A 17,015-nucleotide genomic window follows, 5' to 3' on the forward strand; every position below is an offset into this window, starting at 1 on the left:
GTCAATGCCTGACCTGTCATATAAAAGATACACAGAACAAACATTCTGTTTTGCCAGTGTGTTATCTGCTGCAGTCCACTCAGGGGCACTGGTCCAGTTGCCAAAATCCCAAAGCACTCCAGCTGCCAGAATCTCTACACAACAACTGTGTGCACTTAAAGGGAACCTTAACTGAGAGATATATGGATGTTTCCTTTTAAACAATACCTGTTGCCTGGCAGTCCTGCTGATATATTTAGCTGCAGAAGTGGCTGAATCACACACCTGAAACAAGCATGCAGCTAATCCAGTCTGACTTCAGTCAGAGCACCTGATCTGCATGCTTGTTGAAGGGCTGTGGCTAAAAGTATTAGAGCCACAGGATCAGCAGGAGAGTCAGGCAACTGGTATTATTTTAAAAGTAAAAATCCATATCCTTCTCAGTTTAGGTTCCCTTTAAATCCAATTCTCTGTTAAAGTACTACATGCAAGATGTCCTCTCTGAAGCCCATTCTAGAACAAAAAGTGTTCATACAATTGTACTTGTCAATGCTTTGCAATAAAGTCACAATTCATTGTCAGAGGTATTTAATAGATTAGATGTTTGGAGGTGAGAAAGAAAATGCAATGCTCAAATGCCATTTCCCATAGCTTTGTGCTCCTTGGGGCAGTACAAAGGTAGTGTGACTAGACTAACATTTAACATTGGAATATCGACTGGTGCACGGCAGTACTAAGACATCAGTTATTTACCTGATCTAAAGCCCCTCTAATTAATGTATGCTGGATGTACAGATACAATACAACAGACCTCGGAAAACAGTAAGGAGCTGCATAGACATGAATGCTCAGATGGGTGCTGATGTAAAAGGAAATTCATAGCAGCAGAGAGAAGGAAACTGATATCTGTATTCCCTTTTAGGAAATGCCAATTGCCTGATCTTTCTCAGCTAAAAAAAAGCTGTATTTTTCTGTACACACTTTCTCACTTAAAGTTTCTGCTATGAAGTTACTGAAGTACAGCTCCAGAAAACACGCAAACACGAATTGCCTTTGTAGTACAGCTTGTTAAATTATCTGCAATGTATATAAAATGAGATGTATTTGTTTTTGTTAGCAACTTAAAAAATGTTATCTGCTTGATCAGGTGAGAGATTTGTACACATCACCTTAAACTTCGTCCACAAGTAGATGGGTCTCGGTCAAGGCAGCTGGTCAAGTCTGCCTCTGCCGAGAATCTACCGTGTGTATGGTGGCCTCAATTTGTTGACAAGAGAACCTGACTACCGGATCATCTTGTTGGTGAGTGCAGGCCAAGGCTATCCTCTTCCTTAACCCTCCCGCTCAGTCATCCTTCTGCCCCCCTCCATAGCAACATAACGTGTTATTAGCCTACAAGCTAGGAATGCAATCTGTGCAGCACTTGGCCTTGAATTGTTGATACTAGCAGGGATAGTCCTTGTATGTGTGTAATGCTGGGCATACACGGCTCGTGTTTCAATTGAGCCACTGATGGCTCGATTGATAATATTCAACCTGTCCGATACCCAGAACAATGGGAGCAAACGAAACACTGATTAGCAGTGCCCGCGGGGACGAGCGGGATTCGATCCGTGCACACGAGCGGGGACGAGCCGTGTATGCCCAGCATAAGAGGCTTATCAGTTGATAAGATTGATCACATGCTTCTCCATGAGTTTTCATACTCCTGAGCTAATCTACTCACTAGCAAGAGCAAACAACTCTCCTCAAATGAACTGCTGCATTGACCTTCTCAATACCACCCGAGATAAGGCGCATTAAGTAATCCTCCCCTTACAACATAAAAGTGAACCTCCAGACTAAAAATCTACTTAGCAGCACTGAAAAGGCTTGGTGTTTTTTGAACAGATTCACAGCATCAGAACTTACCCAACTTAACTTTCTTACCCAAGCCTCATTTTTAGCTGCAGAGAAGCTAGGCTCCGCCCCATCAAAGAAATCTGCCCGGGCATTTTTCCCCTGATGCCGTGCAAAGCATGATGAGATTTCTGATGATGTTGTTCTCGTTGCCTATCGCACGCAGCTGGGAGGGGTGATCAGGACACAGGACAGTTGGAACTGTGTCTCATGCTCCCTGTCACCTACTTTCAACCAAAAAGGTGGCTGCCCCCATGAAATCACAAACATTTCCTTGTTCTTTTTACAGGGTGGGTAAGAGATTATATTACCTATCTATTTTAATTAACATAACTAATGTAACTTAATGACAGTATGTTTGTTTAGGGTAAAGTTCCTCTTAGGTTCTTTACACATCCCCTAACTAGCTGTAGACAGGACATTACATTGTAAGCTACTCTAAGGAACCACAACAAGGTGTTGGCTTGCTATATCCTAGCTTGCAGTATAAAAGCCGAAGCCTTGCTTTTATCAGCAATGCTGTTACGACCCTTTGATGAGAGTTCTAGAACATATTCCCAACATAGCCTATTATTAGATAAACAGTGTGGTACAATTACACATTACAAAACAATTCGAAGTTTGCATCAAGACTGATTGCAGCCAGTAAGACAATATAAAAGTAGCAGATTGAGAAGCCGGTGACGGATAGATTTAATTTGAGCTAGCTTACCTGTGGAGGCAGCTGGAGAGAACAGAATCTCAGAGCCGACATTGGAGCACTGCAGAAAGAAAAACAGACACTGGTTATTTCTACAGCTTAAATCATGCAAATTATTAAAATCAATTATCTTAATTTACATTTTACACATCTTAAAACAGTTGTACCCACAAAGGAGAGAAAATTAAGCTCCACATCCACTTCTTACATTCTGCTTTGTTGAGGGGAAAACAGCGATATTTGTCTTTTTGTTTCAGTGGCTGTTTTGTTTCAGTGGCTGTTTTACCATCAGCCTCAAGGGTGCAACATTGAGCTATCAAACTCAAGACAATTAGCAATAGTGAAATATTAAACTGATGGGAGTTGTTCTACAGCACACGGTATACAACTGTGCAGCTCCCTGGAAACAATGCAGTATACAAGATAAACAGATCTAGATGAATAGAGTCATCCTGCCACAACTCCTCAGTCGCTGCCAGGGCAGCTCTTGCAACATCAAATGACTGCTAAGAATTCTCAACAATAATGCTTTAAATTGAAATAATTAGCATGTGTACAAAAAGACATTCAACTGCTTTATCCCCAAGCAGAATGTCTGCCGTCTATAACTCAGAAGTTTGTAAATAATTACAGCTAGCGGACGTTGCAGCTCCAAGATGGTGATCAATTTAAATTTGCTTTCAAAGGCTAGTAGCCTGATCAGTTCTATTGATTATACTGGGCATTTGTTCAAAAGCATATATGCACCAAGACAATGTAAGGATCAATGCAACTGTAATGCAATCTTCATATTTCTGCATGCTTATGAATAGGCTGACCTACTTGTGTCCATCTACCAGACACCTTGTTGCCATTTATTTACACTGAGAGCAGGCCTTTGTGTGTTCAGAGGGGAAAAGCCATACAACCTCATGTGACATTATTATTCTGCTTCTGCAGTTCCTGAGCTCCAAGGTCACAATTGTAAATAATTCCAACTGACACATCAAAGTGGATGACGTGGTTAGTTTATGAAATTGCAACTCACTCTCTCTCTCTATATAAGTGCACATTCATACTAATGTGCTGTGTTGTGGGAGGAGCCTGGTGCATTATAGCGCACTGACAAGCCTTTTCAATTTTTCCCTAATTATGAAAAAAAATGATTGAAGACGCTGAAAAAATTGCTTGGGTCTATAAATCAAGAAGATAATCTATCCTACACCGTTCAATTTTTTTAAAAAATTGATCAGAAAAATCAGCCACTCCCGATTGACTTTAAAAGGGGAAATCTTTTTCTGTTTGTTTTTATTGAATTGCCGTAAAACCAAACTTGAATGGTATTGTGTGTGACCACCTTTAGGTTATAAAGGAATAACATTATGAGCCTCCGTTATTCTCTTGGACATCTCTTTATACATGAAGTCCTTCATAATGTAGTTCCCTTGTGATTACAGAAATGCCAAGCACTGCTTCACTAAGTCTAGTGTCCTTCTCTAAGGCCATTCCGAACACGGATAGGTGCAACAGGTTTGCAGTTATTTTACAATCTTCCGCTGAGGTGTACAACAGACATTTTGAATGCACAGTGCATTGCAGAAGTATCAAAACCAACTCCATCACTTTGGGCTTTCTCAAACGTTAAATGAACATTACTACGTTATAATCATGCAATTTGCCACTAGTCTTTAAAAATCGTCCATAATGTTGAAAACAAAGTAGGGGGGAAAAATTCTAGAAAGAAAGTCTTAATCGCTTAAAGAGGAACTTCAGTCAAAATAATGTAATAAAAAAAGTGCTTCATTTTTCACAAGAATTATGTATAAATTATTTAGTTAGTGTTTGCCCATTGTAAAATCTTTCCTCTCCCTGATTTACATTCTGACATTTATCACATGGTGACATTTTTACTGCTGGCAGGTGATATCAGTGGAAGTAGCTGCTGCATGCTTTTTTGGCAGATAGAAACAGCTGTAAATAGCTATTTCCCACAATGCAACAAGGTTCACAGACATGAAACTGCCAGGACCATGGTCCTCACAGTTTCCTGTGGGAGGGGTTTCAACACGGTGGTAGGCAGGCGGTAGGCTTGCGGAGACACGGAAGCTGCCGAGTAGTGTTCTGCTCTGCTGCAGCTGCCTGGGAGGTCTGTGTGTCTCCATTCACTTACATGGTTATCGCCACATCAGAGGGAGCGGTACTTCCCGACCTCACACCGCTTGCGGAAATCTTTATGAATTAACATTTTGCTACATTTTTTACAATAATCACCGCACAAGGCAGTGATTTATCGCTGTGCTCGGTAATGTCAGCTTTTGATGCGGAAGGAGCCTTTATGAATGCAGATTTTGCTACGTGTGCGGGAAAGTCAGCTGTTTTAAGCATTTCCGCATGCGGAAATTCTTTATGAATGATAGCCAATATCAACCATATAGAGCCCCCTGATGATCCGTATGAGAAAAGGAATAGATTTCTCATGGGAAAGGGGATATCGGCTACCGATTGGGATGAAGTTCAATTCTTGGTCACGGTTTCTCTTTAAGTTCATATCTTTCAACTAAGGCCCCCAAACAAGTTTCAGTAAAAACAAGCTGCCTACGTAAGCAATTTAACTCAGTGAATGCAGTCCATCTGCATACGTGTGCCTCATGACCGCAAAAACATAACCAATTCTCCACTGGAGTGGTATAATTTGAACATCAAAATATACAGGCAGGGTAACAAGAGAGTACAGCAGACAAACAGGGTATAATGCTGTGTGTAACAGCCCCAGGGTATAGACAACAGTTCCAATGATCAATGAAAGGAGAGAAAAATGTTGTGCAAATATACAATCCAGGCATTCAAGACAAATGCAAGTGCAAAAAAATAATAGTAATATTTACCTGACTGTGTGAGTGACTTTCATAAAGATATGGCAACGGGTGCCAAGGGGTGCACTGCCTGACGACTGGCGCACACCATTACATCTTCAGGGCTCGTTTCCACTAGTGCGGTGCGAATCACCGGGATTCCACCGCTGACGAAATCGCATGCGGATGCGATTCCGCGTGCGTTTTTTGCCGCGATTTCGCATGCGATTTCGCATAGGCAGGGTATATGCGAATTTAACCATGTCACTGCCTGGTTCAATTTACATTCGTTTTCATGCGAATGCGCACGCGAAATCGCGGCAAAAAACGCATGCACGTTTTCCCTATTAAATACATAGCCTGCGAATCGCCTGCATTCCTCACGCAGGCGAATTCTGCAGGCTCTACCATGCAGAAAAATCCTGCACAGAAAAACGCAGAAAAAATCTGACAAGTGGAAACAGGGCCATCCACTTGTATTGGTTATGCGAATCCGCATGCAGAGAACGCATGCGGATTCGCTCTAGTGGAAACGGGCCCTCAGTCATCAGACTGCGCGAGTGACTTTGGGAAGTATTCTTATTTTCTGCACTTACTGTACATATCTTATATACCTGGACGGTATATATGCACCCCACTTTACTGCTGAGTGAAAATAAATTGCTCAACAGAACCGGACTTCATTTCTCCTTTCATAAAGCTATAGGCACATAATTGTCACTCAAATCCTGACTGATTTGGATGACTGCTTACTCACAGTCACCGTAAAGACATGCAACTCCTGTTGAGCAACATGTTCTGTCTGAACTGGAGGGGTTCCAAGGTGCAGAGTAGGGTTGCAACGGTATGAAATTCCACGGTATGATAACCGTCAAAAAACATACCACGGTATGACGGTATTGCGGTATACGGTATTATACAATTATAATAGAATTATTTGGACCCTGAGCACCCCTTACACCCCAGTGTGGGGTGCGCTACTCCTTCAGTATATATATGATTAAGCCCCTGGGAGATTTGGGGCCCCAGGTAAAACTGAAAAAAGGCTTACCCTGCTCCTGCAGAAGTCCAGGTGGTGTTAGAGATAGGTGTAGCCAGTAATAGGTGGCCGCAGCATAGGTAGCCAGGGATAGGTGCCTGCAGCATAGGTAGCCAGGGATAGGTGTAGCCAGCAGTAGGTGGCTGCAGCATAGGTAGCCAGGGGTAGGTGGCTGCAGCATAGGTAGCCAGGGATAGGTGCCTGCAGCATAGGTGTAGCCAGGATAGGTACCTGCAGCATAGGTAGCCAGGGATAGGTGTAGCCAGCAGTAGGTGGCTGCAGCATAGGTAGCCAGGGATAGGTGCCTGCAGCTTAGGTAGCTAGGAATAGGTGTAGCCAGGGATAGATGTTGCCAGGATAGGTGCCTGCAGCATAGGTAGCCAGGATAGGTTCCTGCAGCACAGGTAGCCAGGGATAGGTGTAGCCAGGATAGGTGCCTGCAGCATATGTAGTAGGTGCTCCTCTACATGGGTGGTCTAGTCTGTCACTTGAGCAGCGGCATCTGCAGGTGGTGTGGAGGCCTCTTGCTGGGGGTGTCTTCCGTGCCTGGTGGTGGTGGATGCGAGGAAGGCAGGCAATGTGAGGCGGCTTGGAAGAAGAGGGCACCCCTGCATGGGTGGCCGTGCGGTCCGGAAGCAGAGGCGGCTGGAGTGACGATCAGTGGCGGCTGCTCAGTGAGACCCAGCAGTGGGGGCCGCAGAGCTGTGGTGGTCCTGGGGCTTAGCGGGCGGGCGATCGGCACGGTCAGCCATGGGGAGCTCCGATCAGTAGGAAGCTAATCAGCAGGAAGTGACGGCGGCAGCGGCGTGTATGGAGCTGGGGCGGCCACGTGGTTAAGATTTCCGGAGTCCGACTGCAGCGAGCCCTGGGTCCCTGGACACTCCGCAAAGCGTCCCTGGATTCCTGGAGGCAGGGGGAATCTTTCCCACAGATGCGGTGAGGCCGTCGGGGGAGAATGGTTGGAGCCCTGTGTGCCGGGCAAATGTCTTACAGCGCCATCTTGGGTAAACCGGTATTTTCAAAAAGTGCATGGTATGGTTATCATGCATTTTGAAACCGTGGTATACCGTCATACCGGTATACCGCGGCAACCCTAGTGCAGAGCCATACATTATAGAGACTGGCTGAGGATTTTACAATTTAGTGAATTGCTGAAGATGAGTCTGGCAGTGTTGAGGCATGTATATTAACCCACGGGGCAGACACAGATGATTGTTTCAGGCAACACAAGTCTACTGCGTGTACATCGCTCACTCAAAACCAAGACCTCAACTGAGCTGTGCATCTATTACAAGACTTAAAGTGAGTGCCCCCAACAAACGTAATAGAGCTAGAGCAGGGGTAGGGAACCTATGGCTCGGGAGCCAGATGTGACTCTTGATGGCTACATCTGGCTCACAGACAAATCAGTATGCTTTGATTCACTAAGCTATACTGATCCAGCAGCGCAGCTAAGTGTGACAGCACAAGTAAATTTTCAAAGTAGGCACGCTACTGCTGTAGCATGCACTACCCCAAAACGAACGGCCGCTCCAATTGTCCCACTCTGGACCCTCTCAGGTCCAGTGACTTTGTAAGACGAGATGCCTGCACTTTGATTGGCCCAATAGACTGCCTGTCACTTGACAGGCAGCCTACTGGGCCAAAGTGCAGGGATCTCGTCCTACATAGTGAATCAACCCCCAAGTCAGCTAGCTAATTGTACAAGCTGTTAGTCGGTATTTCTCCTCTCTGGCTCTCGGGGAAATTGCTGATGTTGCTAAAACCCAAGAGAAGCTGAAGACGTGTCTGACACTTCTGCTGCCCGGTGGATCAACTATATACACATCACCATGGCAACAGGAACTTGAGCCCTACTGTCACAGTTTGAAACACATTGTACGGCTCTCACAATTACATTTTTAAATATGTGGCGTTTATGGCTCTTTCAGCCAAAAAGGTTCCTGACCCCTGAGCTAGAGCCATTATGCCAAGAAGAATGTTAGAGAAATGCATAACCACTCAATAAGCTCTTTGTAAAATACAACCACTAGGACTTTAAGCCACTTTACCACAAAAAAACTAGGCTAAATATAAAAATGCCTTTAAAGCAAATCTTAAGCAAAAAACTTCAGGTTACATACGTACCTCTGGATCCCAAAGAGCCTTCCCAGCCCTCTCTCTGCTCACGGCTGGACCCGTTCAATTTTCCCACCTTCGGAAATCTTCAGACGCAATCATGTCCCTCAGTGCTTCTGAAGAAGGGCATATCCGTCATGGACTCCCATGTGTGCAGTTCTGTTCTGCTCATCTTTGCAAGTAATCAGGTTGACAAGTGCTTCCAAAGACTTCCCAATAAGAGCCAAAGAGGTAATCGACAAAGCTGGTCGAAGAACTTCACCGGGGTCCAGCTGTGAAAGGAGGGGACGGAGAGAGGACTGGGCAGGCTCTATGGGATCCAGTATAGTATCCAACGAACAGAGGTGCCAAAAGGATAAAATAGACTAAAATGTTTTAAATTTATCAAGGAGGCAGTGGTGGACTTGCCTCCTTGAAGTAGACACAACAACTGTCAATATTCCAAAGGATATATATTTACTGACAAATTCCATAAACAATGTTGCAAAGCGTTTCACAGGTATGATCCTGCTTCATCAGGCAATAAAATGGAGTATATAACAGCAAAAGGTCTGGATTACACTGATCACAGAGGAGCTTGTTGTAATCCAAACCTTTTGTGCTTATACTACTCATTTTATTTCCTGAAGAAGCAGGATCATACCTGTGAAACGCGTTGCAACATTGTTTTTGGAGTATGCTTCAAGGAGGTAAATCCACCACTGCCTCCTTGGCGAAGTTTTAGTCTATTTTATCCTTTTGGCACCTCTGTTCGTTGTATACTATACTAGTGTCCACCCCTGGTGGAAGGTTGATATACCCCTTTTTCTTCTGATATACAGAGAGCGACTTCTTAATCCTGAGTGAGGACAGGTCTAATCTCCCCACCTGCATATACAGTGGTTGCCTTGGAGGTAACCCTGCTTTGTGAGTATTATTCTACATACTCTAGAATCATCTTCCTATACCAGTACTTACTACACTATATTGGGCTCTTGGTGTCCCTTTTTGTTTCTCCTTACATACTATGGGATCCAGAGCTTTCCTTCTCCATAGGTGAGTAGATAACTTTTGCGCATGCGCCGACTGGCCCAACTTACGGGGCTTCTACTGGGAGAAGGAAAAGGTGGAGGAAGACGGTGTGGGAGCGATCGGTGTGAAGGGGGCTGAAGGACGCCCTAGGTATGTATAAACATTTTGTATCGATTTGTCTCAGGTACACTTTAATGGTGGTAAAGACTTACCACAAAAGATTATAGCTGTAACTGCAGACGAAGGCGGTTTCTGGGAAAGGTTAGGTAGATATCCATTAAATCAACAAATGTCTGCTTAATTACCTTTTGTGCTAAAATATAAAAATATGTGCCTATATGAAGTATGTAACAATAAAATCATAGTTTAATCTATTTTCAGTTCAGGTCTTATAAGATAAACATTATCCCTATCTGTTGTAAAAGGAGTAAGCAAGGACAATTACCCCTCGCACTGTAACAATTTACATCATAGCTGCATCATAAATGTACTTCTAAGATAAACAAAAGCCAAGACATATTTTAACTGCTCTCTCCAATCATCATCACTATTCTACCATTTATTCTACTCTTTTCAGACATGCATCAGCTGTCAAGATTTATAGTCCTGCCTGCCCACAGCCTCTACAAATTAACACCCTATGCAGACCACATGGGAGCTGATTAATCAAAGCGGGGTGAGCCTTAACATGCGCCACTCTGCATAAAGAGCAATCACTCAGCTGTGAAACTTTCAATCCCCATCCAAGTGAAACCATGCCAGACAGACAAAGCAAATGGCTAGGCTGCAAATCTGCAAAGCTCAGGGACTAAAGACAAAGAGCAAAAATGTCTCAAATATACAGCAAAACAAGATTTGATCAATCTTCACATTTTCTGCAAAATTTAGTACTGAAACAGCATAATGGAAGCCTGAATTCAGCTTTTAAAAAACTGTATTATTAAACCTGGCTTTGTTAGGAGTTCTATGGATCAGTGGTTTGATGAAAAACTGTATCTTTGAAATATGAAAATAAAAAAATCCACTAGAATTGCTCCTCATACCAGAACTCCTTGCTTTTACTCATGGCTAACACGGTACAACACTCTACTGCTCCTCATACCAGACATGTTCTAATGTAGCCTTTGGATGTACAGTGGTCATGCCTAAATATGTGATGGGTCTGGACTGGGGTACATGGATTTCTCATTATGACCGACAGCAATAATAAGGTTTGGTGTCACTTATTTTAACAGAGCGACACCCCATAATGTGCTGCAGGCAGTAGAGGCGATCAGCGAGGTGTACATTTCTATTACTTGCAACTGTATCTGACTAACCAATTTCAAGATGTATACAAACTGCAACGAAAAATATGCAGCTCATTGATGACCTAACAGGCAGGACTGTAGTAACGGGCTCAAGGAAGGGGGAAAGCCCAGAACTTTAACAGTGGGTACTCAAAAGCCTCACATTGCAACCTGCATGGTCAGCAAAACTTTAATGGGTTCTGACAGAGGTCCTGTTTTCTAAATCCTTCAGTTGATATCAACTAATCTCAAACTCCAGTGTTCTCCACAGGCTCTTTTAGCCGGGTGCTCCACCCAGCTAGTTTTGGTGAGCACTCGGCTGTCATCGCTCACTATCTTCTCTGCTGTAAGCAGAATTGTGCAGAAAAGCGCTGGCCCTGCATTCTTTCATCTCGCCCCACCCAGCCGGCTACTTTTTCATGCCACCCGTTTGGAAAAAAATTCTGGGGAGAACACTGAACTTAATGTATACTGAAAGGAACCGAATATCATGAGTGTATTCATGCCAAGCATCACAATTGCTAAATGTTTCTACAACTATTTTCACAGCAATTAAGTGATTTTTTTTATGAAAAAAAGAGTTACATGCAGCATTTTTGCAATTTTGATTAAAAAAAAAAAAAAAAAAAAAAAAAAAAAGATTCTCTCTGGTGTAGCATTTCATGGTCTAAACACATTTTAAAATGCTGATGATCAGAAAAGTGCTTAAAAAAGGTGCATTTGGTGTGAAACAGTCCTTTATTAGCCACCTAACCAGCGGGATAGCGTACTGGTCAAGGGTGCTGCCTTTGATGTAGGGTTTGAATCCTGGACTTAAAGGGAATCAAGCACCACTTTTTTTCTCCTGGTTTCTAATAGCTGTAGGTGGTGTCATGTTCCCTCCTCCTCTTCTAGCTGCCCATTATTTATCTAGGGAAAGGTGTGAAGATAGCATCTGTGACTTCTACAAACCCTTTGAAGCACAGTATTTTATCTACCCACCTCTACTGATGAAAGCTTTTGTTTGCGCTCTGCTAATGTAGGCAATAAAATAATTACATCTGTCCTTATCTGCCTGAAACTTCTGTGGTTGGGCAGGACATGGAAGTAGGGTAATAAAACCTCTCAGCTAAATTTCTAAAAATAAAAAGAAGAGGCAAAAAAATTAAAGTTTTGTTTTATTATTAATGAGCCACATTGTTGGCATGCATATATAATGTGCTATTAAGATGCTGGATGATGAAAATGGTGCTTGGTTCACTTTAACGATTTCAGCCGCCCGGATGTGATCTTCACGTCCAGGCGGCTGCTCTGCTGCAGAGCGCTCCAACGCACGATCGCGGGCGCGCCCCCATGCTGTCAGCCGGTAGCCCTGGGATCAGTGAACGGGAACATGGTTCCTGTTCACCGATCTAAGTTGCCAGCAGAAAAACTGACGGTTTCTAATCAGAGACCGCAGTTTCTCTAAAACAAAAACAAAACGATTTCCCCGTCCTCCTTGTGCTTCCGGTAAGCGAGAAGCACAAGGAAGAAAAAACTCAAGGTGGCCATCTTGTGGTCAAATAGTAAAACTACATCTACATACATTTTTCATGCCAATTTAAACATATTATAACATTAAAAATTAACTGTTTATTTCCCAACATCAAAAAAATTACCCAAATTACAATAAACCCCCCCCCCCCCCCCCCAAAAAAAAAAAAAAAACACCCAATAGTTACCTAAGGGTCTGAACTTTTTAAAAATGCATGTGAAGGGTGTATACTACGAATATTTTTTTAAATTATAAGCTTGTAAATAGTGATGGACGCAAAACTGAAAAAATGCACCTTTATTTCCAAATAAAATATTGGCGCCATACATTGTGATAGGGACAAAATTTAAATGGTGTAATAACCGAGACAAACGGGCAAATAAAATACATAGGTTTTAATAATAGTAGCATGTATTATTTTAAAGCTATAATGGCTGAAAACTGAGAAATAATGATTTTTTTCCATGTTTTCTTAATATTCCTGTTAAAATGCATTTATAAAAAAATAATTCTTAGCAAAATGTACCACCCAAAGAAAGCCTAATTAGTGGCGGAAAAAACAAGATATAGATCAATAAATTGTGATAAGTAGTGATAAAGTTATTAGCAAATGAATGGGAGGTGAAAATTGCTCTGATGCAGAAGGTGAAAAATCCCGCGGCTAAAATGGTTAAGCTAGTATGTAAAACAGTAAAAAATTGGGCATGGCTCCCCAATGCTCCTGGTCATCCGTGGAGAGTGCTCTAAGTGGCTGCAACTCTGAAGCGCTTTGTGTCCCCCAGGAGAAAAAGATTGATATAAATGTTACATGTCTTATCTATCAGCCAAAAATTGAATATTACAGTGATCTTAGGCAGGTAAAAGAAGTGGTGCAGACCTGAATTTAGGAGTAGCCAAAAAGCTTTCTCCAAGGAAAGAAGAAGCTAGTGGATTGATTCAAGCATTGGAACAATTTGCACGGAGAAGTTATGTTCAAGTGTTAAGTTACTGGCATTTAACAGTACGTTGCACCCTTACTTTTTTTGTTTCTCACTTATCATTACTTTTTATCACATATAAAGGGGTGGGGGGTTTATTGCCTGATGAAGCAGGACTAAATCTGTGAAACGTGTTGCAACATTGTCTTGGAGTATACCAATAAATCGATTTGTTTTGAAATTCAACAGTTTCATGTCTGTTTCGGGGAGGTAAGTCCACCACTGCCTCCCGAGCAATTTTAGTGCATTTTATTCTGTTGGCGCCTCTGTTTACTGCATACGTTACTTTTTTATCACAGGCGATACCTGTTTAATTTAGAGGAACAAAAGAAGGATGGTCATCTCTTCCCTCAACGCAAAGCTATCTCATAAATGCAAGCTTAATTTTACACCGAAATGAGAAGCTCCATTTTTCATTTTGCAGTGTCTGGTCTCTAGACACTCAATAAAAGGCTTTCTGGAAGTGTCGAGTATAAGATCTGGAAGGAAGTGTGCGGAATCCATTACAGAAAGAGACCTATCCAACTTCAGCCCTTTTCCCATGGCTTATCCTTAGTTCAGCTTAAGCCTTGGCATGTTTCCAGTTCCTGCCCTCTGTATTTATATGCACAAGATTATCCTTTTTTTCCTTTTACAAAATGTCACCAATTTAGTTTAGCCTGGGGGCCCATTGAAAGTTTTACCTCTAATTCAGGGGGAAAGGCATTTTCCAAGCTGTTACCACTTAACTGTACTGATACAGTCACTTGGGAGACTCAATATTGTTTACACATCCTGCTCAGTGGAATAAAAGCAGCGTTGCCAGAACTCTGCCTGAGCTGTGAAGGAGACGTTTGCTCTCTGTTTTATGAGATTTCCTCAATTTGTGGCTGTCTCAACAGTCGTAAAAACAGTTGTAAATCAAAAGAGCTCTACAAAATTGCAATAACAAGCGTAGAACTGTGCTGCGTGGAGCATAACTGCAGGCAGCAGGAGGTGGAAGGCACCGGCTGATTAACTGCCAGGTGTGAGAAATGCTTGGCAGTGCGAGCCGAGGTGCCATGTTTGTGATGGATGCCCACGGACGCATCTATGCCAGCTCCACAAGGATGGAATTTTGCCTCGGCTCCTCTCGCCTCCTCCCCCCGCCCTGTCACAGTAAGGCCTTGTTCCAAGACTGCGTAAGAACTAAGCTTAGACAAATAACTGGAAAAGATATAACACTGTTTAAAGCATTAACAGACATAGTCAAGTGTACATCAAATCATGATTATTCTGTGGAACAGCCCTTCTGGCTCGGGACCCAATGGGTTTAGCAGATTTCCAACTATGCAGCTTTGGGGATCTGTTAAAGTTACAGCCTGACATATGCTAAAATCACATTCAGCTAGAGCATCCCACCTAATAATTACTTTGTGATTCTCTGACATGCCTGTACTTTCTATTAAGACCTACCCGGGGGAATCATTTACCAGATAAAATATGTCTAATGCTCTCATTCTAGTCCTCCAAGGAGTCAGTCCCAAGAGACACTCCCGCTTGTGCATGCTGTGTGAGCATTTGTTTATGCTTAGGCAGTTAAGGTGAAGAGCAGATTTAATTACAGAAAGCACTGCAATGAAAACATTACTGAAAAAATAAAACAGGAAAAATATTTGTCTGTGAGCTAATCTCTCAAGTCAGAGCTACTGTGCTATCCGCTAAAACCTGCATCAAAATAAAACATGGAATTGGATGTTGTCCATACAAACAAGATTCTTAACATTTTTTTAAGCCTCCAATAAAGGAAAATGTCTGATGGAATCAATGTGGTTGATGCACTGTAATAATCAGAAACTTGATCAATCGTAGGCCTAACAGAATCAGAAATCTGTTAATCGCCAAACACGAGTGGGTCATGCCTGGAATTGGGTTTGACACATCAAATTGCTCTGAGTAGGGATAGGAAGTATAGACAAATGAACAAGCATAGCCAGGAGTGCAAATTACTAATTATAACAGGAGTGCAAAATAAAATTAATTCAGGTAAACAGGGTACAGTTCAACACATTGTAATGCTGGATAAGTTAATCCGATCCAACAGGAGTGCAAAACAGAAATCATTTTAGGCCATTTACGCCGCCACTAGCTGGCAGACAATAATTAACTGAATACCATCCATTCAAATGTATAAATAAAAATTCTTCCGTTTATGCCGATTGTACAACCCATATTAAAATATCTACAGCGTGCTGAACGAGGTGGATTCAGTGCAGAGTGACGTCAGTGTAAGATCTGGTTTATGGCATGTTAGGGGCGAGCTGGATGTGGATATGTAAAGGAGGGAGAATGCCGAACGTACAGGATGAATACTACTTAATGCCAGAAAGAGTAATATGTGATGTAGCACGCCCAAGAACATTTTATTCCATGCAATTTCCCATTGGGTTCTACTGGGTTGGGGCTGCCAACATCTGTGCTATAACACACTGCAAAACATATGCCGTGCATTGGGAATGCATGGACAAATGCAATTTTGTGTAGTGTGAATCACACTGCGCTTCACAGAACAAAAAAAAAATGCATGCAACCACTGTTGTGATTCCCCACTGAATCGCAATGCATTGATGGAGACATCAGAGAGTGCAGTGTGTGCACATCGGATGTCCTTGCAGATTGCATACACTGTGTGTTGCTGAAAATGCGATCAGTAATGCACAGATGGGATCGAGGGCCAATTCACACGTACATGTAATAAATGATCCTTAAAACACTGCACAATTAGACGGGAGCTGGAAGGTTCTTGCACAGGGCTTAGCTGTACATAGCAAAAGAAAATGTATTACACACTGGAGAATTGATGTACAAAGCACGCAGCTTGCTGAGAAGCTGTTGGTATTTTTTACAGGCCAATACATAGAGGCCAGCTTCATACAGATGGCTCAGTTCCCCTTGTTGTGATTGCTCCTTTCTCTTACAGGAAGTGAACTCATATCAGTGTGGGTGTCCCTGCCAATGCACCTGTGACAATACAGGCCTGGACAGCCGGCAGCTCCAGGCCTACAAACTGCCAAACCCCATGTAATACTCATTTTTTTCTGTAGTATATTTCAGACAATGCCAGTAGGCTCATGGTTTTTCAAAAGCAGCCACTTTCACATTTCTAAATTGTAAAATGACATACCCTGATGAAGCATAAAACTACATATAAAAGGGTAATGTTCTGTGATTCAAGCATAACAGTGGGTTAGTCACACAGAAAATAAAGTTTAAAAAGCGAAGTTCATAAAAACCTAGTATGTTAACTCAGAGGCTTGTGTACTTAGGTCTGTCCACATGCGACTTTTAACCACTTCAGCCTACAGGCCATTTTACCTTGACTCCAAAAGCCATTTTTACCTGTTCGCGTCCCCATTCATTTGGCCGATTTATCACTGCTTCTCACACTTGATATATATCTTGTTTTTTCGCCACAAATTAAGCTTTTTGTGGGCGATACTTGTTTTCAGTAATTACTTTATTTTCTAAGCATTTTATAGGCAAATGCAAGAAGAAAAAAAAAAAAAAGATACAATATTTCTCCAATTCCTTCACCTATAGTTTTAAAGCGGTCCCAAACCAAACATTTTTTTAATTCAAAATATTTAGTTGCCCCACTCTGACACATTCAAATATAAATAAACACTCTTTTAAGCCTCTGA

At 42.3% G+C, this 17,015-nt stretch overlaps 1 protein-coding gene across 13 annotated transcripts in view; it reads right to left on the reverse strand.

Moving 5' to 3' along the window:
• The window catches only part of FBRSL1 (fibrosin like 1), a 754,878-nt gene that overhangs the window by 50,780 nt on the left and 687,083 nt on the right, over window positions 1–17,015 (reverse strand). For all 13 annotated transcript variants that reach the window (XM_068243431.1, XM_068243430.1, XM_068243433.1 and 10 more), the window contains one exon: window positions 2,591–2,639. In XM_068243431.1, coding sequence (XP_068099532.1) covers window positions 2,591–2,639 — 49 coding nt within the window. The remainder of the gene's footprint in view (window positions 1–2,590; window positions 2,640–17,015) is intronic.

The sequence above is a fragment of the Hyperolius riggenbachi genome, chromosome 1 (assembly GCF_040937935.1).
Source record: "Hyperolius riggenbachi isolate aHypRig1 chromosome 1, aHypRig1.pri, whole genome shotgun sequence".
Taxonomy (NCBI): Eukaryota; Metazoa; Chordata; class Amphibia; order Anura; family Hyperoliidae; genus Hyperolius; species Hyperolius riggenbachi.